The sequence below is a fragment of the Sus scrofa genome, chromosome 1 (genome assembly GCF_054392235.1).
Source record: "Sus scrofa isolate SSC_HxYL_T2T_F1_AM1 chromosome 1, Sscrofa_HxYL_maternal_Yorkshire_Landrace_v2.0, whole genome shotgun sequence".
Lineage (NCBI taxonomy): Eukaryota > Metazoa > Chordata > Mammalia > Artiodactyla > Suidae > Sus > Sus scrofa.
In genome coordinates this window covers 179,853,901-179,880,167 of record NC_139383.1, presented here as the reverse complement: position 1 = coordinate 179,880,167, position 26,267 = coordinate 179,853,901, and the positions used below count along the sequence as shown (strand labels likewise).

The 26,267-nt window shown below is 42.6% G+C and overlaps 2 protein-coding genes and 1 long non-coding RNA gene across 6 annotated transcripts in view; 1 reads left to right on the top strand and 2 right to left on the bottom strand.

The window, feature by feature from the left end:
- Positions 1 to 26,267, bottom strand: part of THSD4 (thrombospondin type 1 domain containing 4) — a 576,503-nt gene that overhangs the window by 259,450 nt on the left and 290,786 nt on the right. The gene's annotated exons all lie outside the window — the stretch shown is intronic.
- Positions 1 to 26,267, top strand: part of LOC146406890 (uncharacterized) — a 994,549-nt gene that overhangs the window by 731,148 nt on the left and 237,134 nt on the right. The gene's annotated exons all lie outside the window — the stretch shown is intronic.
- LOC100170132 (Nanog homeobox) lies at positions 3,898 to 5,056 on the bottom strand. The gene is given in 1 exon segment (NM_001129971.2): positions 3,898 to 5,056. A coding segment is annotated over 1 exon segment (915 nt). The 5' UTR covers positions 4,864 to 5,056; the 3' UTR covers positions 3,898 to 3,948.

The following is a 26,267-nucleotide window of genomic DNA, read 5'->3' as shown; positions in this document are numbered from 1 at the left end:
TTCATCATGAAGCGGTATTTGACGATGTAATTATTTCCACAGGCTGAAAAACGAACCTGTCACTGAACTGCAGTAGTAACTGACTTCGACCACAAAGAAAATGGTGTGCACTGCAGATACACATAGTCACTAATTTTATAGGAGGAATGCCAATGTAGATATTAATAAAGATTTGCCATTCTATGAGAGGCATTATAAAATAATGTCGACCACACGGTCCTTGCCAGCAGGGTGACCTTGGACCTGGCCTGGGGACTCCCCTTCGCAGAAGGTGGGAGGAGGAGTCTGGGATTTCTAGGCACTTCGGACTCCAAATTCCACTTTATTCAGGCCTCCTTCTGCCTGGCAAGGTTGGCGATGTCCAATGCTCTGGAGGCAACAGTGAGCTCCGTTTTCTGTTAGTGATCTCAAAACATTTTAAAGATGAATTTGCAATAAGTTCCTCTTCTGCCACTGAACCACAGTCCTTTTGAGCCAAAAATAGTTGGTGCTGGTGAACTGTAATTCTGCCCAGGCAGGAAAATGAATCACAGAAAAATTCCTGAGAGGGTTTCCAGTTTAATCTTGTCAGCTTAGGGATAAGGATCGGAGGTCCAGAGACGGAGAGAGAGAGGGCCACGAAGGGCAGACCTTGGCCTAGGTCCCCATCTAGGGCTCCACACCACGGTGATGAGAATCAGAATTATGGCAGAAATGTAGATATGTTGAACCAATCAGCCCTAGAGAGAGCCATTCACATTAATGAAGAGAGCAGGAGCTGCAGTGGTGGTTGCTTATCCAACACCCATCCTCAGCCCTGCCCTCCTTCTTCCAGATCTGGAAACACTAGCTTCTAGTGGAGCTGAGGAAAATAGCAGAGAAATGGCCCTATGTGAAGGCACAGACTGCTTTACACGTTTATTGAATGAAGGCCACCAAGAAAGTCAGTAAGGGTCAGGAGAGCAGAGGACACTGGGCAGATGTCTGCTTCTAAGAAGACGGAAACTCTTAAGTGAAATTCAACCAGAATGCATATTTTATCAACCAGCAAGGACCAAACGCTTCGTCAGAAACCCATGACCTCTTTTAAATCAGAATGTTTCTGGAGTTCCTGTCGTGGCTCAGTGGTTAACGAATCCGACTAGGAACCATGAAGTTGCAGGTTCGATCCCTGGCCTCGCTCAGTGGGTTAAGGATCCGGCATTGCCATGAGCTGTGGTGTAGGTTGCAGATGTGGCTGGGATCTGGCGTTGTGGTGGCTCTGGCACAGGCCAGTGGGAACAACTCCGATTAGGGTACAACTCCGATTAGGCACCTAGCCTGGGAACCTCCCTATGCCGTGGATGCAGCCCTAGAAAATATAAAAAGACAAAAATAAATAAATAAATAAATTAGAATGCTTCTAACTAGGAAGGAGAATCTTTTTTTTTTTTAATTTATTTTTTCCCACTGTACAGCAAGGGGATCAAGTTATCCTTACATGTACTCATTCTTTTTTCCCCACCCTTTGTTCTGTTGCAACATGAGTATCTAGACATAGTTCTCAATGGTACTCAGCAGGATCTCCTTGTAAATCTATTCTAAGTCGTATCTGATAACCCCAAGCTCCCACTCCCTCCCTCTCCCATCGGGCAGCCACAAGTCTATTTTCTAAGTCCATGATTTTCTTTTCTGTGGAAATGTTCATTTGTACTGGATATTAGATTCCAGTTATAAGTGATATCATATGGTATTTGTCTTTCTCTTTCTGACTCATTTCACTCAGTATGAGAGTCTCTAGTTCCATCCATGTTGCTGCAAATGGCATTATGTCGTTCTTCTTTATGGCTGAGTAATATTCCATTGCGTATATATACCACATCTTCCGAATCCAATCATCTGTCGATGGACATTTGGATTGTTTCCATGTCCTGGCTATTGTGAATAGTGCTGCAATGAACACGAGGGTGCATGTGTCTCTTTTAAGTAGAGTTTTGTCCGGATAGATGCCCAAGAGTGGGATTGTGGGGTCATATGGAAGTTCTATGTATAGATTTCTAAGGTATCTCCAAACTGTTCTCCATAGTGGCTGTACCAGTTTACATTCCCACCAACAGTGCAGGAGGGTTCCCTTTTCTCCACAGCCCCTCCAGCACTTGTTATTTGTGGATTTATTAATGATGGCCATTCTGACTGGTGTGAGGTGGTATCTCATGGTAGTTTTGATTTGCATTTCTCTAATAATCAGCGATGTTGAGCATTTTTTCATGTGTTTGCTGGCCATCTGTATATCTTCCTTGGAGAACAGTCTATTCAGGTCTTTTGCCCATTTTTCCATTGATTGATTGGCTTTTTTGCTGTGGAGTTGTATAAGCTGCTTATATATTCTAGAGATTAAGCCCTTGTCAGTTTCATCATTTGAAACTATTTTCTCCCATTCTGTAAGTTGTCTTTTTGTTTTCTTTTTGGTTTCCTTTGCTGTGCAAAAACTTTTCAGTTTGATGAGGTCCCATGGGTTTATTTTTGCTCTAGTTTCTATTGCTCTGGGAGACTGACCTGAGAAAATATTCATGATGTTGATGTCAGAGAGTGTTTTGCCTATGTTTTCTTCTAGGAGTTGGATGGTGTCCTGTCGTATATTTAAGTCTTTCAGCCATTTGGAGTTTATTTTTGTGCATGGTGTAAGGGTGTGTTCTAGTTTCATTGTTTTTTTTTTTTTTTTAATGATAAAAACAGGTATTTATTTGTATTTAATAAATGAACCAGTCACACTGGCAGGAGCATGGTGTGGCAAAATACGCAACTTCTTCCTACAAATACTAGGGTGATGAACAAATGAGGGGTTGGTCAGAGCAGAAGAAATCAGTGAAGCACACGGTAGGGTAAAATAAAAACCCTTTCCCTTAACAAGTGAAGCCTCTCCCTCCCAGAAACCGTGAATAATCCATCACACATCTTTGTACTTTTTATTTTACATCTTGGTATTTTTGCTTCCTGTTTTTGAGGGTTAGATTCTCAATCATAAAGACATCCAGCAAATAGTATTCTATCTAGTCGCTATAGCCAGACACTTCTTTTATCATGTTCTCCATGTAAGAAGCCAGTGCTACTCAAGCCTCTTTGATGAGACTTCAATTATACCTGCCCAGCCCCACCTCCAAATTAGCACAGAAGGCATGAGACCAGGTTTTATCAAGTCAGAGAAACAAACCTAAACAAAAGTTCTAGAAAATACTATCACTTCCCAGATTGAATAGAATCATCATACAGTGGATTACTACCCAGCCATAAAAAAACCCCAAATAATGCCATTTCCAATGACACGGATGCAACTAGATGCTTATACTAAGTGAAATCAGAAAGAGAATGACAAATTCTATATGATATCACCTACATGTGGAATCTAAAATATGACAAAAATGAACCTATCTACAAAACAGAAACAGAAGCACAGATGTAGAGAACAGACCTGTGGTTGCCAAGGCTGGGGGGGGGGGGGCGCAGAGGGATAGACAGGGATTTGAGGGTTGGTAGATGCAAACTATTACATTTAGAATGGAGAAACAATGAGGTCCCACTGTAGAGCACAGAGAACTATATTAAGTCCCTGGATGATGGAATATGAGAAAAAGAATGTATACCGGAGTCGCCTTTGTGGCTCAGCAGAAACGAATCTGACTAGCACCCATGAAGACGCAGGTTCAATCCCTGGCCTTTCTCAGTAGGTTAAGGATCCGGCGTTGCCATAAGCTGTGATGTAGGTCACAGATGCAGCTCAGATCCTGCATTGCTGTGATTGTGGCCTAGGCCAGCAGCTGTAGCTGCTCCGAATCAACCCCTAGCCCGAGAGCCTACATATGCCTAAAAAAAAAAAAAAAAAAAAAAATGTGTATATGTATGACTGGGTCACTTTACGGTGCAGCAGAAATTGACACAACATTGTAAATCAACTATACTCCAATAAAATTTTTTAAAAAAATAAAATGATCGTCACATATCTTCAGGCTGTATGTTCATGGAGTAATTTGGGAATAAATCCATGATTTGCTGCTGGGTACCGCAGTACTTTGAAGTCTGCTGTATTACATTATGATTTTCCCCAGCAGTTTCCAAGACGGCCTCCAAATCACTGATAGAATTTTGCTGAAACTGGAGCTGGGGCTGCAGGAATTCCTCAACATAGTTGTTGAGCTGGCTATTCCAAGTCTGGTTATTCCAGGCTTGGGGGCACCAGGTCTGGCTGTTCCAGGTTTGGTTGCTCCAAGACTGGCTGTTCCAGGTCTGGTTGCTCCATGATGGGTTATTCCAGCTCTGATTACCCCACACGGGCAGGTTTCCAGAAGCGTTCACCAGGCATCCTTGGTGATAGGAATAGAAGCCCGGGTATTCTGTACTGGCTGAGCCCTGAATCACACTGTTGCTATTCCTTGGCCAGTAGTTTTTCTGCCACCTCTTACATTTCATTCGCTGGTTCTGGAACCAGGTTTTAACCTGTTTGTAGCTAAGGTTCAGGATGTTGGAAAGTTCTTGCATCTGCTGGAGGCTGAGGTACTTCTGCCTCTGAAATCTGTCGTTGAGGACACAGAGCTGGGTCTGCGAGAACACAGTTCTGATCTTCTGCTTCTTGACTGGGACCTTTTCCTCCTTGTCTGTGCTCTTCTCTGCAGATGTGGGCAGTGGTTTTACTCTGGGGCTTGTGGAAGAATCAGGGCTGTCCTGAATAAGCAGATCCATGGAGGAAGGAAGAGGAGAGACAGTCTCGGTGTCGAGGGTCTCAGCAGCTGACATCTGCAAGGAGGCATAATTTTCTTCAGGCCCATAAACCTCAGGCATTGGTGAAGATTCGCTGGAAATGGATGCTTCGGGGCAAAGCAGGCTTTGGGGACAAGCTGGATCCACACTCATGTTGAGTTGAAGAGGGGGGAAAAAAAAAACAACAACCAAAGAGCTGGATTGTAGGAAAAGTCCAGGCTTAAGTGTCTAGATAGAAGAGCTTAGAATCATGAAGATCTCCTCCAGGTGTTAAAAGTATCAAAAAATGGGATGAAGTGAGTCACCCTTACGAGAACAGGAGCTAACCACCCCAATCTAGCAAAATCTAGTTTCATTGTTTTGCATGCATCTGTCCAGGTTTCCCAGCAATGCTTGCTGAATAGACTTTCTTTTTCCCATTTTATGTTCTTGCCTCCCTTGTCAAAGATTAATTGACTATAGGTGTCAGGGTTTATTTCCGGGTTCTCTATTCTGTTCCATTGGTCTGTCTGTCTGTTTTGATACCAGTACCACACTGTTTTCATGACTGTGGCTTTGTAATATTTTTTGAAGTCTGGGAGAGTTATGCCTCCTGCTTGGTTTTTGTTTCTCAGGATTGCTTTGGTGATTCTGGGTCTTTTGTTGTTCCATATAAATGTTTGGATTGTTTGTTCTAGTTCTGTGAAAAATGTCATGGGTAATTTGATAGGGATTGCATTGAATCTGTAGAGTGCTTTGGGTAGGATGGCCATTTTCACAATATTGATTTTTCCAATCCAGGAACATGGAATATCTTTCCATTTCTTTACATCTTCTTTGATTTCTTTGATTAAAGTTTTATAGTTCTCGGCATATAAGTCCTTTACCTCCTTGGTCAGGTGTATTCCGAGGTGTTTGATTTTGTGAGGTGCAATTTTAAAAGGTATTGTATTTACGTATTCCTTTTCTAACATTTCATTGCTGGTATACAGAAATGCCACTGACTTCTGAATGTTAATCTTATATCCTGCTACTTTGCTGAATTTATTAATCAGTTCAAGGAGTTTTTGGGTTGAGTCCTTAGGGTTTTCTATGTATAGTATCATGTCATCTGCATACAGTGACAGTTTGATCTCTTCTCTTCCTATATGGATGCCTTTTATTTCTTTTGTTTGCCTAATTGCTGTGGTTAGGACTTCTAAAACTATGTTGAAGAGCAGTGGGGAGAGTGGGCATCCCTGTCTTGTTCCAGATTTGAGTGAGAAGGCTTTCAGTTTTTCCCCATTGAGGATTATATTTGCTGTGGGTTTATCATAAATGGCTTTATGTTCAGGAATGTTCCCTCTATACCCACTTGGCGGGGGTCTTGATCATGAATGGATGTTGGACTTTGTCAAATGCTTTTTCTGCGTCTTTTGAGATGATCATATGGTTTTTGACTTTTTCATTTGTTAATGTGGTGTATGACGTTGATTGATTTGCGTATGTTGAAACATCCTTGTGAACCTGGGATGAACCCAACCTGGTCATGGTGTATAATTTTTTTGATATGTTGTTGGATTCGGTTGGCTAAGATTTTGTTGAGAATTTCTGCATCTATATTCATCAATGATATTGGGCGATAGTTTTCTTTTTTGGTGGTATCTCTGCCTGGTTTTGGAATGAGGGTGATGGTGGCATCATAGAATATCTTTGGGAGTATTCCTTCTTCTTCAACCTTTTGAAAGAGTTTAAGGAGGATGGGCATCAGTTCCTCTTTATACATTTGATAGAATTCACCTGTGAAGCCATCTGGTCCTGGACTTTTATTTGTAGGGAGTGTTTTTATGACATCTTCAATTTCATTTCCAGTGATTGGTCTGTTCAATTGGTCCTGTTTCTTCTTGATTCAGTTTTGGCAGGCTGTAAGGTTCTAGAAAATTGTCCATTTCTTCCAGATTGTCAAATTTGTTGGCATATAGTTGTTCATAGTATTCTCTTATGGTTTTTTGTATTTCTGCAGTATCCATTGTGATTTCTCCTTTTTCATTTATAATTTTGTTTATTTGAATTCTTTTTCTCCTCTTTTTAGTGAGTCTGGCCAGGGGTTTGTCAATTTTGTTCACCTTTTCAAAGAACCAGCTCTTGGTTTTATTAATTTTCTCTATTGTTTTTTGAGTCTCTATTTTATTGATTTCTTCTTTGATCTTTATAATTTCATTCCCTCTGCTGACTTTCGGTCTTTTTTGTTCTTCTTTTTCTAATTCGTTTAGGTGGAGGGTTAAGTTGTCAATTTGGGATCTTTCTTCTTTTTTGAGAAAGGCCTGTATTGCTATAAATTTCCCTCTGAGCACTGCTTTTGCGGCCTCCCATAGATTTTGAGAGGTTGTGTCTTCATTATCATTTGTTTCAAGGTATTTTTTAGGAAGGAGAATCTTAACTCTAAGTCTTACTCCATCACTAGGTCTCCCTAAACCATGAATTCCCTACAGCATCATAGGTGGGTCACTGCATGTCTCTAAGCTGCAGTTTCCTCACCTGTAAATTGGGAATAATAAATTCACAGTTCAACCAACCTTGGAGCTGAGAAAAGAGTTACATAAGCTTAAGAAGTGGACTTAAAGGATGATAAGGAGAAGGAGGAAAAGGAGAATTTTGATGTTGATATTGTTATCTTTGGCCCCTGGTTGGAGTTGAGGCTAAGAACTCTTCTTTCTGATATGACAGATCTGGTTTAAAGAACAGATCTTGGGCAAAACACATAGTTTTTCTGAGCCTTGGTTTCCACAAATTTAAATTGGTAATGGGGAGTTCCTGTCATGCCTCAGCAGTTAACAAACCTGACTAGTTGACTAGTATCCATGAGGCCTTGCTCAGTGGGTTACAGATCTGGTGTTGCTGTGAGCTGTGGTGTAGGTTGCAGACACAGCTTGGATCCTGCGTTGCTGTGGCTGTGGTGTAGGCCGGCAGCTGTAGCTCCTATTGGACACTTAGCTTGGGAACCTCCATGTGCCACAGGTGCGGCCCTAAAAAGACAAAAGACAAAAAAATAAACAAATAAATTTGTAATGATAATGGCAACTTTCATTGGGAAAATAATTTAGGGGAGATTCATGGCCAGTTTGTTCTTCTGATGATACTCATGGAAACAATAGCATGTGGACCTTTCTGAGAGCTAATGCAGAAAAGCAGAACCATTCTCCATGGACATTCTTCATGATTCAACTGTGCCGGTGGAGTCAGTAAGATCAGCAGACAGAACTTCCCTGGTGGTCAGGGCTTCAGAAGCTGTGTAGGAAAATATTTCAAAAGCTCCTTTTGGGGAATAATCTTGTCTTCATCATAGTTTCAAATCCTGAGAAAGTCCAGATCCAGAGAAAAGCTGTCTGATGGGCCCATTGAGAAAGAGACACTAACACACATTCAAAGGGCCTATTACTGTCTACAGTCTTCTTTCTCATGTGTTAAATTTTGCTCACAACCCTAAGAGGCAAGCAGAGTGTATGCAGTCTTCATTCCCCGGAGTAAGAAACAGAGGCTGTGAAAGTTCAAGTTCAAAATACTTTCCTAAGTAAACTGCCAACCAATCAGATGCTGGCCTCATGACACAGCACTGCCTCTCACTCCACTTCACCAAGTTCAAGAAGAGGACTCTCACTTAAGCAAAATGTCCAGTCAAAAGCCAAATATAAGTCATTAGTCATTAATAATATTTAGTCCGTTATAATTCCAATATATCAAAAAAGACATAAACCATACATTTACATATATTCAAATCTATGAAGTTTGGGGAAAGTTTAAGAAGAAGGGACTCAAGAAGAATGGGTGTCTGATACTTTGGAACCGAGCTGAAGGGCTCAAGGTTGCAGGCAGCCCTACTTGGCCTTGGACCTCCTTTCTTAGCTCTCTCACTATCCCTGCAGAGTGCTTTCATAGCTTGTTGATATTTTGTATTCCTGGTTGTGTAAGACTATTTTACTGGTAATCCAATATCCATTCTCACTCCCCTTCTTTTCTTGATGTCCTCATCAGAAATACTCACTTTCCCAACCTCCCTCATAGGCTAGGGATGGGCAGGCCAACAGTTCTGGCCAGTGACATATAAGCTGAGCTCAGTGGGAGGTAACGTAAGGGGAAAGTTTTGCTTTCCTATTAAAAGTTACTGTGCTGCCTTTCCATCATTCTGCCTTGAATTCAGATGTGATGGTCGGCCACCCCGTGACCATGTAGAAAAGGCCAAGGGAATCAGGAGAAAGGATGTTATTGTTAAAGTACTGAACAACAACTTTGGTCACTGCCCACTTCTAGACCTTCTGTTATGAGAGGAAACCAAATCCCTCTTGGTTTAAGTCACTGTAAGCTGGTTACTATTACTTGAAGCCAAACACATTACTAAATGATATGGCTGGGTATCTTAGGCCCTTTTGTGATGAGAGTGGGGTCAGAAGGAGCAGAGATCAGTTTTTTGTTTTTTGTTTTTTTTTAACCTCATGTTGATGTTGGATTTTGGGAAGGGTACCCATGGTTCTCAGCCACTTCTCTGGTGTTAAAAGCTAGAAGGATGTATTTTCAAGGAGTGGCTAGGAAACACCAAGAATCTCTACCTTCTTATGATCCACTTAGGGAAGTTCATTTATTAGAAACCATAGTGCTCTCATAAATGTCTACAGAATGAAAGACTGAATTAATGAGGTGAGAAAATAACATTTTAGTCAGCAGATACAATAAAATGATTGCTCTAACCAGCTATGGGCATCTTTTCTTCTTCCTTCCTTCCTCCCACCCTCCCTCCTTTCCTTCCTCCCTCCCTCCTTTCCTTCCATTGTAATTTAAAAACTCAGTGGATCAATGGAAAGAAGAAAGAGGCTAAAGTAAAGAGAGGAACAAAAAGATAGAGAGGGAGAGAAGGGAAAGAAAAAGTGACAAGAGTAAGGAAAAGAAAGGCTCGTCTTCTCTCTCTGAGCTGCATATACCTGAGAAAATCATTCTCTGGGTTGTCACTGCCTTTTGGAGTTGAATGGAGGTCCTGAGCTACTTAGAAAAATTAGCTTAGCTACTTCCTGTGCTGTGAAAAAATTACATCTATTTTTAAAAGTTTCATTTCCCCAGGAATTCTTAAGCTTAATAACTCAAATTGTATAAATATATTTAGAAGGTAGAGCTATCTTTCAGTACTTTCCATGCGAGTTTAACAATATGGTAATCCAAGTCATCAGACTATCTTGTCCTGGATCTTTGAGAATTAACTGGACCTTTTTTCTTTACAAAGTCTAAAAGTTATACTTAAAGCCCAAATTTGTCGTTATTGGAGGTTTTTTTCCCCTCAATCAAGTACAAATGTTTTGTTGTTGTTTTTTAGCTTAGTGAATATCCTCCTTTTTCCTCTCCCCAGACAATCTCACAAGTAGCAGTTAAACAAACAAACAAACAAACAAACAAATTCCTGAGCAACAGTTTTGTTTTTAAACAAGTCTAACAAAGGTAGTCTGGTCACATGTCTAAAAACCAAAATTTTATGTGTACTTTGATCTCTGACCAATTTTCACTTCCATGAATTTATCTTTAAACGTCAATCGTGTGCAATCTGTAAGCATGGGAGTGTTCACGGCATTGCTTCCAATAATGACAAAAGAAGGCCATGTGGTAGGTTAGATTCATGCTTGGAAATACGTATTCTTCCCAGGTCCCTCTCTGCGAAGCCTGTGTATATTCTGCCCCCCAAATTCAGGCTGGCCAATGATTTTTTTTGGCCAATGAAATATTCACAACCAAGATGCAACCCAAGGCTTGACAAGCATTTTGTGCAATAGGGCTTGCACTCATGCACATTTGCTGTCATATGAGAAAACACACAACACTGCTGGTAACAGTGTGAGAAAATCTCAGGAATGACAGACTCATGGGTCAGAGCATCACTATCTATCTCATAAGGTACTAGTGCTACCCCAGCCAGTCTGCAAACTCACGACCACAAATAAGAAGCACTGCTTATTTCTGCAGGGCACCGAGACTTTGTAGTTGTCTTTTTATGAGTGTTATTATGACCATAGGTGACTGATACACAACCTAAATGTCAAAAAATAGAGAATTTCATAAGTTCTGATATAAATAGCAAAGAATTCAACAGTCATCATCATTAATGACAGTGATCTATGTACATATTGACATGGAAAGCATCTAAAATATATTAAGGAAAAAGTAAGTTATAAACATTTTATGTATAGCACAAATCCTTTCTTATATTTTATATATATATATTTCTGTTTATATGAACAGGAAAGAGCCTGAAAGAAACACACCAAATGTTAGCAGTGTTTCCCTCTGAGCGGTAAGAATATAAATATTTTCACTTTCTTCTTTATGAGCATCTGTATTTTTTGTACCAATAAAAAAATAAGCTTGTAGCAATTTTCAGTCAGAATGAAAACAATATAGTTATTTCATTTAGAAAAAAATTAAAGCTTGAATAGAATTCTGGCTGTAATTTGCTGGGTATTCTTGGCCTTCCATAGGAAAAAGGTATTTATTTCCCTAAAGAGTTAGAAGTATGTCTTCTTAAAAATCTGGCAGCTAAAGGCTAAAGTATAATTAAATTAACATACCCTAAACAGGCCTGCCTACTGTTTCTCAAATTTATCCATCTCCTACCTCAACTGATAAAATGCCTTTGTTTCAGACTCTGATTAGCATATTTGTGAATTAGTCTTCATATCGTGTCCTAAAGGGAAGGTTAACCTTCTCTCCCACCTCAAACTCGGCTTGTCCTTGATCTACTCATAAAACCCCAAATCCAGAAACGATGATTGGGAAAGTGCAGACTCTAATAAAAATACGTTCATTAGTGTCAGGGGAAGAGAAAGTTTACCCAATTAAAGAGACTAAGACTTGCTATTAGAGACAGAAGCTGTGAACATAACAGATAACACTGACAAACAGATGTGGAGAATGATAGTTCAGCCTCCTGGGAATCTGTGCAAAATTCGTCCAGCTAATAACTTGCTCAGGTACAGGGAAGTCATTGAAAACATTTGACCAAAAAACAAACAAATAAAAAAACAAAACAAAACAAAACAAAAAAATCTGCCAGTGATCAGCTAGCATTTACAGATCCCAGACATGGCTTATGGCTTAAAAAAAAAAAAATGCCCTGCCTAATTTTCTTGCAGGTGTTTCTGCTCCCTTGGCCTGCCATGGTACTACTGGGGGCCCACTGCTCTCTGGTGTTAAGGATTATAGCTCTTTCAGTTACAAGACACGAAGCAGACCTGTGGTTTCAGGAAATATTAAAGACCTGTTCGCTTGCAGGAAAATGACAGAAACTTTCATCTCTGTTAACCAGTAAATAGTCCCTTTCTCTAATGGCCCATTAGGGAAGCCCGGGGAAGAACAGGTCTCAGAGCACTTCGCCACACTGCCTAGTGTCTGAAAGAAGATCCATATGGTTCACATTCCTTGAGATCACCTGTTTGGTTGCTAGGGACCTCCCATTATCAGAAAATGGCCTCCAATATTTTTGTTACATGTTAATAATTAGAGTGAGTGTCTGTGTTTTAAGCCACATGAAAGGGACTTGAATTTTGTTTGCTTCCTACAACTGACAGGCTCTCCAATTGCAGTTCAAGATCTAAATCTCTCCTCACAATGTTGCACTCTTTTATAGCAGGTTAGCAAAAGTGCCGTTACTTTGATTTTGGTTACTATTTAAAACACCCTTTGGGTAGAATCCACCAAATCATGTTCTCTACTAAACGGTGCATCTTTCTACTTAATCCATGTATCTTGTAGTGTTCATCTATAAAACTATGAGAATGGAGGGTATAATTCTTTATATTTCATATCCAATTTTAAAGGAGGCTTAAATAAATATTTATAACGATACAAGATCATGTAAATTAAATTAAGTAAATGAAGACATCACAAAGCCAGAAATGGAGTTAGCACACAACAGATATTGTTGTACCTTCTCAGCTTCTTGCCAGAGGTAAGCTCTGAACTTTCTGCTGTGAGCAGTAACGTGACACAGGATTCTTGGGACCAGAGTAGGCTGATTGCTCAGAACAAAGGCAGCTAATTGTACTCAGCTAAACCTGGGGGGAGTCTCTCCCTGGGGTCCTCATTAAGAGGCTGCTGTGGAATGTAACGAACAACATCTTCAAGAAAACGTTGCACAAAGCCAGAGAGGAGTTTCACGCGGCTGTTTCACAACAGCCCTCAAGCAGGCTGACAGTGTAACTGGGGACCAGAACAATTTGATCTGGACACACAGTTCTGCTGCATTGCACCTGATCCAGGGACAGATTTAGAAGCAAGCAGTATGATTGTTGATACTCATGTTTTAAGCTGCAGAATGCTGCCTTCAAATGAAGCCTCACTTGGGAGTAGGAAATAAATAGAGAGGAGCAGGTCTGGTGTGGGAGATGATGGGGGCAGGTTTCGGGATGAGGGTGGCAGGGCTCTGGAGGGAGATGTAGCGCAGGGGACTAGGAGGGAGATCTGGGCTAGTGATGAAGACTGGAGAGTCTCCAGCACGAAAGTGGAGGATGAGACAAAGGGAGAAGAACTGACCCAGCCATGGGGGTGAAAACTGAAGGGGCTGAGGACCCAGAGATGAGAGAGTTGCTCAGCAAGTAAAGGAAGCAGCAGCTTTTACTTCTTTCACTGTAACATGCAGTGCGAGGCTCCCAATGTGGCTTCCATACCCCTCAGCTCACTCCTGGAACTTTCAAGTGTCTCTTGCCATCCGCCCACCCTTTCATCCTCCCGGCACAAGAGCTGTGGGCAGGGCAGGGAAAATGAATTCAAGACCCAGGGCCTGCCGTGCAGCACACCCACTTCCTCCACCTCCAGACTCCTCTGGGCAACTTCTAACTGCCCTTTCCACACATGCTCACAGCTTCCCTGTGAAAGCTCACAGCTTTCCTTCTGCTCATGTTCTTCCTCAACTCCACATTACACAGAAGAATGAGGCAATGTTGAAGGAAGCCATTAGGCAGACAGGCAGGCAACTGGCTCTGGCTAGCTCTGTGCAGCTCTGAGCTTTCTTCTCAGAGCTGTGAGCTCAGGGATCTGGTTTTTGAAATGTTCTTTTGTAAACCAGGATTTGTGCTTCAAATGATTTGCATGTTTACGTTGGTGAACTGCGCTATTCTAGGGATCCATCTGCATATATATCCCCATGGGCTCTGGGTATCTGCAGGCAAGACTAGCTATGGCTAAATTCCCTAAAAAGCTGAGTCGAGATGTTGCCAGGAGGGAAGTGAGGTGCCCTACCCCCTACTCCAAAAGGGAGGAAGCCACTGGGAGTTCCATCAAGCTCATCCTAAAGAAAAGAAGGATCAGAGAACTTCCTAAAGGTTTGCATTAGGACTAAGATTGTTCTAAAGAAAAAGATGGATTAGATGTCTGCCTGGGGGACTGATGAGGCAGCTTCTGCTTCCTAAGGCTCACTTTTCTAAAAGCCAATGTTTCCAACATTTCTAGAGCTAGTGGAACAACTGCTCGGAAGAGGCTTTGGCAGTGACTGTGCCATAAGCTTCTTCTAGAGGTGGGGTGAAAGCAGTATTCTATTGTACTGGTTTCCAGTTATCACTTTGGACTCGGGGGCTGCCTTGAAGACAAGCAGGACCTTCTGGAGCGGCTGCCAATCTGAGACACTGGGAGCTGTTTGACGGGAGCTAAAGGCAGCTGAGTACCAGCAACAGACAGAGGATGGGGCATATAACCATCAGGAACAGACGGGGTGGGATGAGTAAGAATGTGAGTTACTCTGGTAAGGGCCCTCCCAGAACAAAGGGAAGGCAAAGTGGCATAACCAGCATCTGTGTGTGCATGTGTAACTCTGTGGCAGCAAGACATAATCAGTATCCATGTGCAACTTTGTAACATAGACCATCCAACTAGAATTTACAGAATGTATGTTATCATATAAGGGGGACAAAGGGACCAAAATGTAAAAGGGAAAATAACGGAGGGTATATAAGACAATGCCCTGCTGCATTTGGGGCTCAGCCTTTGGATGTGAATCTACTGAGCCAGTGCCGGCATGAATAAATGCTGCTTCCTGGCAAAAAGCCTCAGTGTCTGGTCTTTCTGCACAAGTATCCTGCAACACTACCATTTGTGGAATGTCATGATGTATCGACACTTTGCAAAATGCTTTATATGTGTTACATTGTCTGATGATGGTAAAACGCTATGATCCAATTCCTATTTCATAGATGGAACAACTGAGGCTCAAGAAGATTAAGAAACTTGTTGAAAGTCATGGTTAATATTTGAGTGGGGATTTGAACCAAAGCCTATTTCTTTTTTTTTTTTTTTAATTTTATTTTCCCACTGTACCGCAAGGGGGTCAGGTTATCCTTACATGTATACATTACAATTACAGTTTTTCCCCCACCATTTCTTCTGTTGCAACATGAGTATCTAGACATAGTTCTCAATGCTATTCAGCGGGATCTCCTTGTAAATCTATTCTAGGTTGTGTCTGATAAGCCCAAGCTCCCAATCCCTCCCACTCCCTCCCCCTCCCATCAGGCAACCACAAGTCTCTTCTCCAAGTCCATGATTTTCTCTTCTGAGGAGATGTTCATTTGTGCTGGATATTAGATTCCAGTTATAAGTGATATCATATGGTATTTGCCTTTGTCTTTCTGGCTCATTTCACTCAGGATGAGATTCTCTAGTTCCATCCATGTTGCTGCAAATGGCATTATGGCATCCTTTTTTATGGCTGAGTAATATTCCATTGTGTATATATACCACTTCTTCCGAATCCAATCCTCTGTCGATGGACATTTGGATTGTTTCCATGTCCTGGCTATTGTGAATAGTGCTGCAATGAACATGCGGGTGCATGTGTCTCTTTTAAGTAGAGCTTTGTCCGGATAGATGCCCAAGAGTGGGATTGCAGGGTCATATGGAAGTTCTATGTATAGATTTCTAAGGTATCTCCAAACTGTTCTCCATAGTGGCTGTACCAGTTTACATTCCCACCAACAGTGCAGGAGGGTTCCCTTTTCTCCACAGCCCCTCCAGCACTTGTTATTTGTGGATTTATTAATGATGGCCATTCTGACTGGTGTGAGGTGGTATCTCATGGTAGTTTTGATTTGCATTTCTCTAATAATCAGCGATGTTGAGCATTTTTTCATGTGTTTGCTGGCCATCTGTGTATCTTCTTTGGAGAAATGTCTATTCAGGTCTTTTGCCCATTTTTCCATTGATTGATTGGCTTTTTTGCTGTTGAGTTGTATAAGTTGCTTATATATTCTAGAGATTAAGCCCTTATCCGTTGCATCATTTGAAACTATTTTCTTCCATTCTGTAAGCTGTCTTTTTGTTTTCTTTTGGGTTTCCTTTGCTGTGCAAAAGCTTTTCAGTTTGATGAGGTCCCATGGGTTTATTTTTGCTCTAGTTTCTATTGCTTTGGGAGACTGACCTGAGAAAATATTCATGATGTTGATGTCAGAGAGTGTTTTGCCTATGTTTTCTTCTAGGAGTTGGATGGTGTCCTGTCGTATATTTAAGTCTTTCAGCCATTTGGAGTTTATTTTTGTGCATGGTGTGAGGGTGTGTTCTAGTTTCATTGCTTTGCATGCAGCTGTCCAGGTTTCCCAGCAATGCTTGCTGAATAGACTTTCCTTTTCCCATTTTATGTTCTTGCCTCCCTTGTCAAAGATTAATTGACCATAGGTGTCAGGGTTAATTTCCGGATTCTCTATTCTGTTCCATTGGTCTGTCTGTCTGTTTTGATACCAGTACCACACTGTTTTCATGACTGTGGCTTTGTAGGATTTCTTGAAGTCTGGGAGAGTTATGCCTCCTGCTTGGTTTTTGTTTCTCAGGATTGCTTTGGTGATTCTGGGTCTTTTGTGGCTCCATATAAATGTTTGGATTGTTTGTTCTAGTTCTGTGAAAAATGTCATGGGTAATTTGATAGGGATTGCATTGAATCTGTAGATTGCTTTGGGTAGGATGGCCATTTTCACAATATTGATTTTTCCAATCCAGGAACATGGAATATCTTTCCATTTCTTTACATCTTCTTTGATTTCTTTGATTAAAGTTTTATAGTTCTCGGCATATAGGTCCTTTACCTCTTTGGTCAGGTGTATTCTGAGGTATTTGATTTTGTGAGGTACAGTTTTAAAAGGTATAGTATTTTTGTATTCCTTTTCTAATGTTTCATTGCTGGTATACAGAAATGCCACTGACTTCTGAATGTTAATCTTATATCCTGCCACTTTGCTGAATTTATTAATCAGTTCAAGGAGTTTTGGGGTTGAGTCCTTAGGGTTTTCTAGATATAGAATCATGTCATCTGCATACAGTGACAGTTTGATCTCTTCTCTTCCTATATGGATGCCTTTTATTTCTTTTGTTTGTCTAATTGCTGTGGCTAAGACTTCCAAAACTATGTTGAAGAGCAGTGGTGAGAGTGGGCATCCCTGTCTTGTTCCAGATTTGAGTGAGAAGGCTTTCAGTTTTTCCCCATTGAGGATTATATTTGCTGTGGGTTTATCATAAATGGCTTTGATTATATTCAGGAATGTTCCCTCTATACCCACTTTGGCGAGGGTCTTGATCATGAATGGATGTTGAACTTTGTCAAATGCTTTTTCTGCGTCTATTGAGATGATCATATGATTTTTGACTTTTTTTTTGTTAATGTGGTGTATGACGTTGATTGATTTGCGTATGTTGAACCATCCTTGTGAACCTGGGATGAACCCAACCTGGTCATGGTGTATAATTTTTTTGATATGTTGTTGGATTCGGTTGGCTAAGATTTTGTTGAGAATTTTTGCATCTATATTCATCAAAGATATTGGGCGATAGTTTTCTTTTTTGGTGGTATCTCTGCCTGGTTTTGGAATGAGGGTGATGGTGGCCTCATAAAATGTCTTTGGGAGTATTCCTTCTTCTTCTACCTTTTGAAAGAGTTTAAGGAGGATGGGCACCAATTCCTCTTTATATGTTTGATAAAATTCACCTGTGAAGCCATCTGGTCCTGGGCTTTTATTTGTAGGGAGTGATTTTATGACCTCTTCAATTTCATTTCTAGTGATCGGTCTGTTCAGTTGGTCTGTTTCTGCTTGATTCAGTTTTGGCAGGCTGTAAGATTCTAGAAAATTGTCCATTTCTTCCAGATTGTCAAACTTATTGCCATATAGTTGTTCATAGTATTCTCTTATGGTTTTTTGTATTTCTGCTGTATCCGTTGTGATTTCTCCTTTTTCATTTATAATTTTGGTGATTTGGGTTCTTTCTCTCCTCTTTTTAGTGAGTCTGGCCAGGGGGTTGTCAATTTTGTTCACCTTTTCAAAGAACCAGCTCTTGGTTTTATTAATTTTCTCTATTGTTTTTTGAGTCTCTATTTTATGGATTTCTTCTTTGATCTTTATAATTTCCTTCCTTCTGCTGACTTTAGGACTTTTTTGTTCTTCTTTTTCTAATTCGTTTAGGTGGAGGGTTAAGTTGTCAATTTGGGATCTTTCTTCTTTTTTGAGAAAGGCCTGGATTGCTATAAATTTCCCTCTGAGCACTGTTTTCGCAGCATCCCATAGATTTTGAGAGGTTGTGTCTTCATTATCATTTGTTTCAAGGTAGTTTTTAATTTCCTTCTTGATTTCCTCATTGACCCATTGGTTTTTTAGTAGCATGTTGTTTAGTCTCCATGGAGTAGGTTTTTTCTCTTTGCTTTTCCCGTGGTTGATTTCTAATTTCATGGCATTGTGGTCAGAGAAGATACTTGAGATAATTTCTATGCTCCTAAATTTATTGAGATTCGCTTTATGTCCCAATATGTGGTCGATTCTTGAGAATGTTCCATGAGCATTTGAGAAGAATGTGTATTCTGATTTTTTTGGATGTAGTGTCCTGAAGATATCAATGAAGTCTAACTTTTCTATTGTTTCCTTTAGGATCTCTGTTGCTTTATTGGTTTTCTGTCTAGAGGATCTGTCCATTGATGTGAGGGGGGTATTTACGTCTCCTACTATGATTGTATTCTCATCAATATCTCCCTTTATGTCTGTTAATATTTGTTGTATGTATCTGGGTGCTCCTATGTTTGGGGCATATATGTTGATGATAGTAACATCCTCTCCTTGGATGGATCCCTTAATCATTAAATAGTGTCCTTCTTTGTCTTTCTTTATGTCTTTTGTTTTAAAGTCTATTTTGTCTGATATGAGCGTTGCGACTCCTGCTTTTCTGTCATGTCTATTGGCATGAAATACTTTTCCCCAGCCTTTCACTTTCAATCTATATGTATCTTTTGTCCTAAGGTGAGTTTCTTGTAGGCAGCATATTGAAGGTTTTTGCCTTTTTATCCACTCAGCCATTCTGTGTCTTTTGATTGGGGCATTCAGTCCATTGACATTTAAGGTGATAATTGATAGATGATTATTTATTGCCATTTGATCCTCGTGTTCCAGTTGATTCTATGGTTCTCCATTCTTCTTTTTTTTTTTTTTTTGGTTGGATGGTCTCCTGTTATTATCTGCTTGAGTGTATTTTTTTTTCATTTTTTGCAAATGCAATATTTGGTTTTGGCTTGTGGTTGCCCTGTTTTTTAAGTATGCTAACCCCTTCCCATAATTGTGTGTTTTAGCCTGATGGTCCTGTAAGTTCAAACACTTCATTATTATATTAAAATTAAGAAGAGAGACATACATACAAACAAAAAGGATTATTTACCTCCTAACATCCCTTGCCCACATTTTATGGTTTTGATGACTCTTTTATTTTTTTCTTTTTAATTTTATTTTGTTTGAAGCATGTTCATGATTAAATCTGTATGCTGGCTTATTTGAGTGACTGCTCTCTGATTGCGGTTTCCTCAGTCCTAGGTCTTCCTCTTCTTCTTCTTCTTTTTTTTTTTTTCTTTTCTTTTTTCTTCCCTTTCCTTCCTTTCTTTTTGGTTTAGAGAAGCCCTTTCAATATTTCCTTTAACCTGGGTTTTGTGTTGCTGTATTCTTTAAGTTTTTGTTTGTTGGGAAAAATTTTTATTTCCCCTTCTATTTTAAATGATATTCTTGCTGGATAAAGTATTCTAGGTTGCATATTTTTTCCTTTGAGCACTTTAAATATCTCTTGCCATTCCCTCCTGGCCTGTAGTGTTTCTGTAGAGAAATCAGCTGATATTCTTATGGGGGTTCCCTTGTAGGTAACATTCTGTTTTTCTCTTGCTGCCTTTAGGATCCTCTCTTTATCACTAACTTTTGCCATTTTTATTATGATGTGTCTTGGTGTGGGTCTGTTTGGGTTCAGTTTGTTTGGGGCCCTCTGTGCTTCTTGTATCTTGAATCCAGTATCCTTTAGATTTGGGAAGTTTCCAGCGATAATTTCTTCAAATATATTTTCCATTCCCTTATCTTTTTCTACCCCTTCTGGAATTCCTATTATGCGTAGATTGGCCCGCTTTATATTATCCCATAGGTCTCTTATATTGCTTTCCAGTTTTTTGATTCGGTTTTCTGTCTGTTGACCAGATTGAGTGATTTCCATTATTCTATCTTCCATATCACTGATTCGTTCTTCTGCATTATTCATTCTGGTTTTTACTGCCCCTAGTTCAGTTTGCATCTCTGCAAATCAATGTTCTAGTTTTTCTTGGCTCCTCCTTATATTTTCTAGCTCCTTTCTGAGGGTATCTGCATTACTGTTCATATCTTCTCTTAATTCCTTCAGTATTTTCAGTATTTCTCTTTTGAATTCCAGGTCTGTCTGACTGCAGAGATCTGTTTCATTGTTGACTGTTTTAGGTGAGTTCTCCTGTTGGTTTGACTGGGGGTGGTTTCTCAGCTTCTTCATCTTGCTTGTTGTCTTCTTTCTCCTGAGGGAGTTGTACTCTCCGTTATCGGGTAGTGTTTGCCTTGTCACTGCCGTGGAATATTTCCTGAGGGCTGGCGTTGTTGGTCAATCTTTTTTGAGGCAGTGTGGCTTTTCTGGAGTGTTGATGGGGCTAACAGTGTTTCTTTGAAGCAAAGGAGGACTTCCTGAGGGCAGACAGGACTGGGAGGTCCACCCCACGATGGTAGCAGATTTCACTTGGTTCTCAGCACCCCCTGGGGTCTTGGGCGGGTAGCAGGGCCTTTGGAGACTCAAGAGGCTCCTCCCCAGGGCAGCCCGATTCAGAAAGACCGTCTGAGATCTTTTCCCAACTCGGCCAGGCTTGTTGCAGCTTTTCTGGGCTGCAGGGGGTCCTGCCTGGAGCTGGCAGTCCTATGCAGCTGGTCCACTAGGTCTTAGCACCCCCTGGGGTCTTGGGCGGGTAGCAAGGCCCTTGGAGACCCAAGAGGCTCCTCCCCGGGGGAGCCCGTCTCAGAAAAACCGTCGGAGAATTAGGCCGATCTATTCACAGCCTGGCTAGGCTTGTTCTAGCTTTTCTGGGCTGCAGGCCTTTTCTGGGGGGCTGGTGGTGTTTGGTGCTGCTCTGTGGAAGTGTAGCCCCTCCAAAGGGCAAGCAGGCCTGTGCAGGGAGAGCCCCTGCGGTGGTAGGCTTCAGGCAATTGTTGAGGCCAGCCCTCCTGGATGGCAGGCAGCCCCAGGTTCGGCGAGAGCGTAGGGGGTGGCGGGGGTGGGGGGAGGGAATGCACTGGGAAGCACAGCTTTCTGCTAGCTAGCGGGCCTGTAAGCTTGCTGTGGTGTGGGGGGTATTCTATGGGAACCCACCCCTTCTCTCCCCTCCCCAGCACGGGCGCAGACCAGGCTCTTCTCCCAGGTTCCCTCTGAGGCGGCTTTCCACTTCCCCGCCCCTAGAGTATTGCTCCCTTCCTCTGCGACAGCTTTGTTTTCTAGTCTCCCAGGCAGTCTCTGCCCCGTCAAATGGTTTAGAGACCTCCCAAGCAGTTTCCGCTCTGCCCCGCCCCCCTAGCCCGGGGACTAATCTCTGGAGCCGAGGTCTCGGTGCCCAGCCCCCACCCAGGCGTCCCCCGGCCCTTTCTTGGGGACTAACCTTCGGAGGGGAGGTCTCAGTGCCCAGCCCCCACTCAGGCGTCCCCCGGCTCCCTCTCGGGGACCAACCTTCAGAGGAGAGGTCTCGGTGCCCAGCCTCCACCCAGGCGTCCCCCGGCCCTTTCACGGGGACTAACCTCTGGAGCCGAGGATTCGGTGCCCAGCCCCCACCCAGGCGTCTCAATTTTTGGTGACTGTGCCCGTAGTTCAGATGGTCCGTTGGGTTCTTGATCCGTTTTTCCGTACTCCGACTTACTGCTACACTCTTCTCTGCATCTGGGGATTCCTCCGGTTCATTTGATCTTTCGCCCGGTAGGTGACTTTCCAGGGTGCGGGATCCCTTTCTCCTCCGCAGTTCCCTTTCGGGAGCGCCCGTCCCGCTGGGATTCACCTTCTCTCACTCTCCTCTTTTCTCCCGTTCTGCCCAATAATGTCACGAACTTCTTGCCGTTATTGGAGTTTAGGTTCCTCTGCCAGCGATTGGTTGCTGTTCTGTGCGAGTCATTTCTTCTGTAGATGTGCTTTTTTTGTTGTGTTTGTGGGAGAGGGCGAGCGTGTCCCCCTACTCCTCCGCCATCTTGTCCTCTCCAAAGCCTATTTCTTAGCCGTTTCTTTTTTTTCTTTTTTTCTTTTTTTTTTTTTGTCTTTTGTTGTTGTTGTTGTTGCTATTTCTTTGGGCCGCTCCCGCGGCATATGGAGATTCCCAGGCTAGGGGTCGAATCGGAGCTGTAGCCACCAGCCTACGCCAGAGCCACAGCAACGCGGGATCCGAGCCGCGTCTGCAACCTACACCACAGCTCACGGCAACGCCGGATCGTTAACCCACTGAGCAAGGGCAGGGACCGAACCCACAACCTCATGGTTCCTAGTCGGATTCGTTAACCACTGCGCCACGACGGGAACTCCCTTAGCCGTTTCTTTATGTTTGCCCTCTAACCCCTTGTTATCTGAGGCCAGTATGGATCAGTATTACAGGAACTTATTAAAAATGGAGACTCTCAGGCTCCACCCTAGACCTCCCAAATCAGAATCTCCATTCAACAAGATTCCCAGGTGATCTTTGTGCACCCAAATCTGAGAGGTATGGCCCTGACATGCTGCTACTGTCTGGTCAACTAATAGTCATTGGAGAGGTATGACAATGTGAAATAACCAGGGACCAGTTTAGAAAATAGCAAATTGGGACAAACTTGTTGGGGAACAAGTTTGGCAATGCCTATTGAAATTTGAAATGCACATTCCCCTTAAAGGAGAACACTACTGCAAGGAATTTATTCTGCATATAAACTCATAAATATATGCCGAGATCTCTAAACAAAGATCACAACTGTGTGGAATAGCAAACCTAAATGTGTATCAACGGGTGCACTGGGCAGGGTCCCTAGAGGAAACTGATGGCAGGTTCAAATTGTGACAATTTGAGGAGGCTTGATAAAGGATTCTTAGCAAAGTTGAGGGTAAGGCCAAAGAAGAAGGCATAGTGTAGGGGTTCTCAAACTCAAGTGTGCCTCAGAAAAACCAGGGGGCCTGTTAAATCACCCACTGCTGGAGTCCATCCCCAGAGTGTCTGAGTCACTAGGTCTGAGGCTGGCCTGGGAGTCAACATTTTGAAGTTTCCAGGTGATGCTGGTTTTGCTGCTCCAGCAATCACACTTGGAGAATCACTTGCATAGTGAGGTAACCTAGGACTAGTGAGAGTGAAGGAAAGGCCCCCAGGCCCAATGCGAGAAGGGGAGGGAGAATTTTGCTGAAACCTGAAAGGAAGTGGTCATGTAGAAAAAGCACCCAAGAAGTAAGAAGTGAGGCAGGGAATAAATACCCCAAGCTCACTCTCCTCCCACCTTCCCTTTGCATGTTGGGCTTTCCTTGGCTGAACCCAGTGGGAAACCAGGAGAAAGGGAGGCCTGATGTTGCAGTCCATAGAGAGCCTCCTGCAGGCAGAGAGCAGGATGGAAAACGTGGCCCAAGGGTTTGGAGGGGCAAGAGGAAAATATCTGGCACAACAGTGGGCTGGTTGCATGAAGCCATGGAGAACTCTACAGTCGTGAGCAAGAACAAAGCAGCCACCCTGAATGAGGTGTACTATGATGCTGCAATTATGTCTAAATACCGCAGGATATCTCTGTAAGGGCCCAGGAGGCTATGAACTGTGGCTACCTCTGCCTTTGGGGCCCTGGAGTTCCAGGAGTAGGAGAACCACACGGGAAGGAGGAGTCAGCATCAAGAGACTGCCCAGCAAGTCACCAGAGGGACCTTACTGGGGATGGGTCTCGGCCTGGATGCACATCTGAACCCTTGGGAAGCTTTGAAAACAACCACACAGGCTCTATCCATAGAAATTCCTTTTGAACTGCTGTGGTGTAGCAGCCTGGGTGGAAAGTGAGGCTGTGCCAGGTGGTGCTGCACTGGGCTAGTTGCTTTCCGATGAGCACCTTTCACTGCTGGTGATGACCTGTGCATCCTATCATGTGAACAGGGATTTTGTTGGCCCCCTTCTGACTACTCTAGGCTTCAAGACCCTCATTTCCAACAGCCTCCCAAAACAGAGGGTGGAGTCCTTGACACCATTCTCCTGCCTCCCCACCCCCACCCAGAGCAGTGATGTTGGTAAGAAACACTCCCTGCCCCTCTTCTCTCCATAGGGTTGAGGGCACAGTGGTCAGACCACCTTGTTACAATGACATGAGTGTGCTGAGGCATTCATGTGGAGCCTATCACTATTATTAGAGAGAATAATAATTTACCAACAGTTTGCCTTGGGGATTGGAAGACTCAGAAACAGTAACAATCCTGAGTAATCTAGGCTGCAGAGTCCCAGCTGGGGCATGGCCTGGAGGTAAGATTGTGGCTGCTAATATAACACTGAATGAAGGAAAACAGATTAAGATTCACAAAGCTGCATATAGTCAATAAAAATTGCAAAAAGACTGGGTAACATCAGGAAACCAAACAACAACAACAATAAAAAACTCTTAAAAATGTGCTCTTCAAAACAGACCTCATCAACAACAGCATCTGCAACCAGTTTGTCTGCACAACCCAGGTATTCTTCCCACTAGAGTTACATAAAACAATTCCTGCTGCCTCCTCCACTGTTTCAAAAGTTACATTTCCTCCCAGTGCCATTTTTCTAAATTTAGAATGCAAAGTTTACCACTCACACAGTTTCAATTAAGACATGTGTTTTATGAGAATAACATACAGCCAACCTCCTGCAGATTCAACCTTTCTTAAAAAACACAAAAACACAAGATTCCTGTTTCCAAGCAGGTCAGCAAACAGGAGTTCCAAAGATGCTTCCAGAGAGAGTTGTTTCTGGAACATTCATCTTGGAATGAAGGAAGGTTCTCAGAGAAACAATCCTAGCTTGTCTGCTGTGGAACTCTGCCTGTTGGGGTAGCCAAGCCTCTGTCTGCTAAGAAAAGCAAAGAAACCTTTAGCTGGGGAGATTCTAACTGGGAACTTGGAGTGAGAGCAGAAGTAAGGCTTACAGAGTCTGAGCTGTGTTGGAAAGGATCCCCTCTCAGATGAGCCTTTTGCAGATACTTGAGATAATTTGTCCAGAATGAGTTAACTTTAACTAGTAGTCATGATGATAATTAACATCAAACAAGAGTAGTTAGTATTTCTTGAACACCCAAACTGTGCCAGACAGCCTGCTGTATTATAAGCACGAAATCTTTACGACAACCCGATAAGGTCGATACTACAATTATCCCCATGTTCCAGAGAAGGAGAAGCCACAGAGTTACTGGTCACATGGTTAGACAGTGACCAAGCTGGGATTCAAACGCACCCTGTGACTCCAGAGCCTGGCCTCTGGCACTGCATAGAGAGCCTCTGACAGCTGTTGTAACTGAGCACTATGGATTGTCTTACTTGAATCCTCATGACAACATCACCAGGAAAGTTCTATCACCCTCATTTTACACATTAGGAAATTGGGGAATAAACAGCTTAGGGGACTTTTGCCTAAGGTGACATACTTAGTATGATGTCTGAGCCAGGACTTGAACCCAGAAGTATCTGAGCAAAGCATCCTTGCTCCTGGCCACTAGCCTGTATTGCTCTCTTATGTCACAAAAGGCAAACATCCAACTGAGCTAATACAAAGGGGCAAGCGCCAGGCCAAAGGGGTAGCGGGGAGCAAAGGGCTAGACAGCCTCAGAGGGGCACCCTGCCCACTTCAGACCCAGTTTTCCACCACAGGGCTGCCTGGGTGAGCAAGAAGGGCCATGGACGAGGTGAGAGTGGTATACCCTGCTCTCAACGGATGAAACAGAAAGGACTAAGCACATTCACTGGGCAAGGCTTCCTATGAGAATATTCTGGACCTGTTACCTCCTCCTCCCTCCAAGGATCTGAGACTTGTACACCTCCACCTGCTTGGTCTAGTGACTGGTTCTGAACCTTACCATGCAGTGTGCCCACGTTCAGGGTCAGGGACAGGGCTCAGCCACAGAGGGAGTAGCCAGAGGAAGCTGCCATGCTGGAGAGAGGCCACACTACAGGAGGCGAAGGAATGCTGGGAGATGTGGGGGCACCAGGGGTCATCCAAAACACAGCAAATTCTTCCCAGTTTTCCTCATAAATATTTCCTTTGCCTAGCAGAGAAGCTCAACAAGTAAAATAATCAA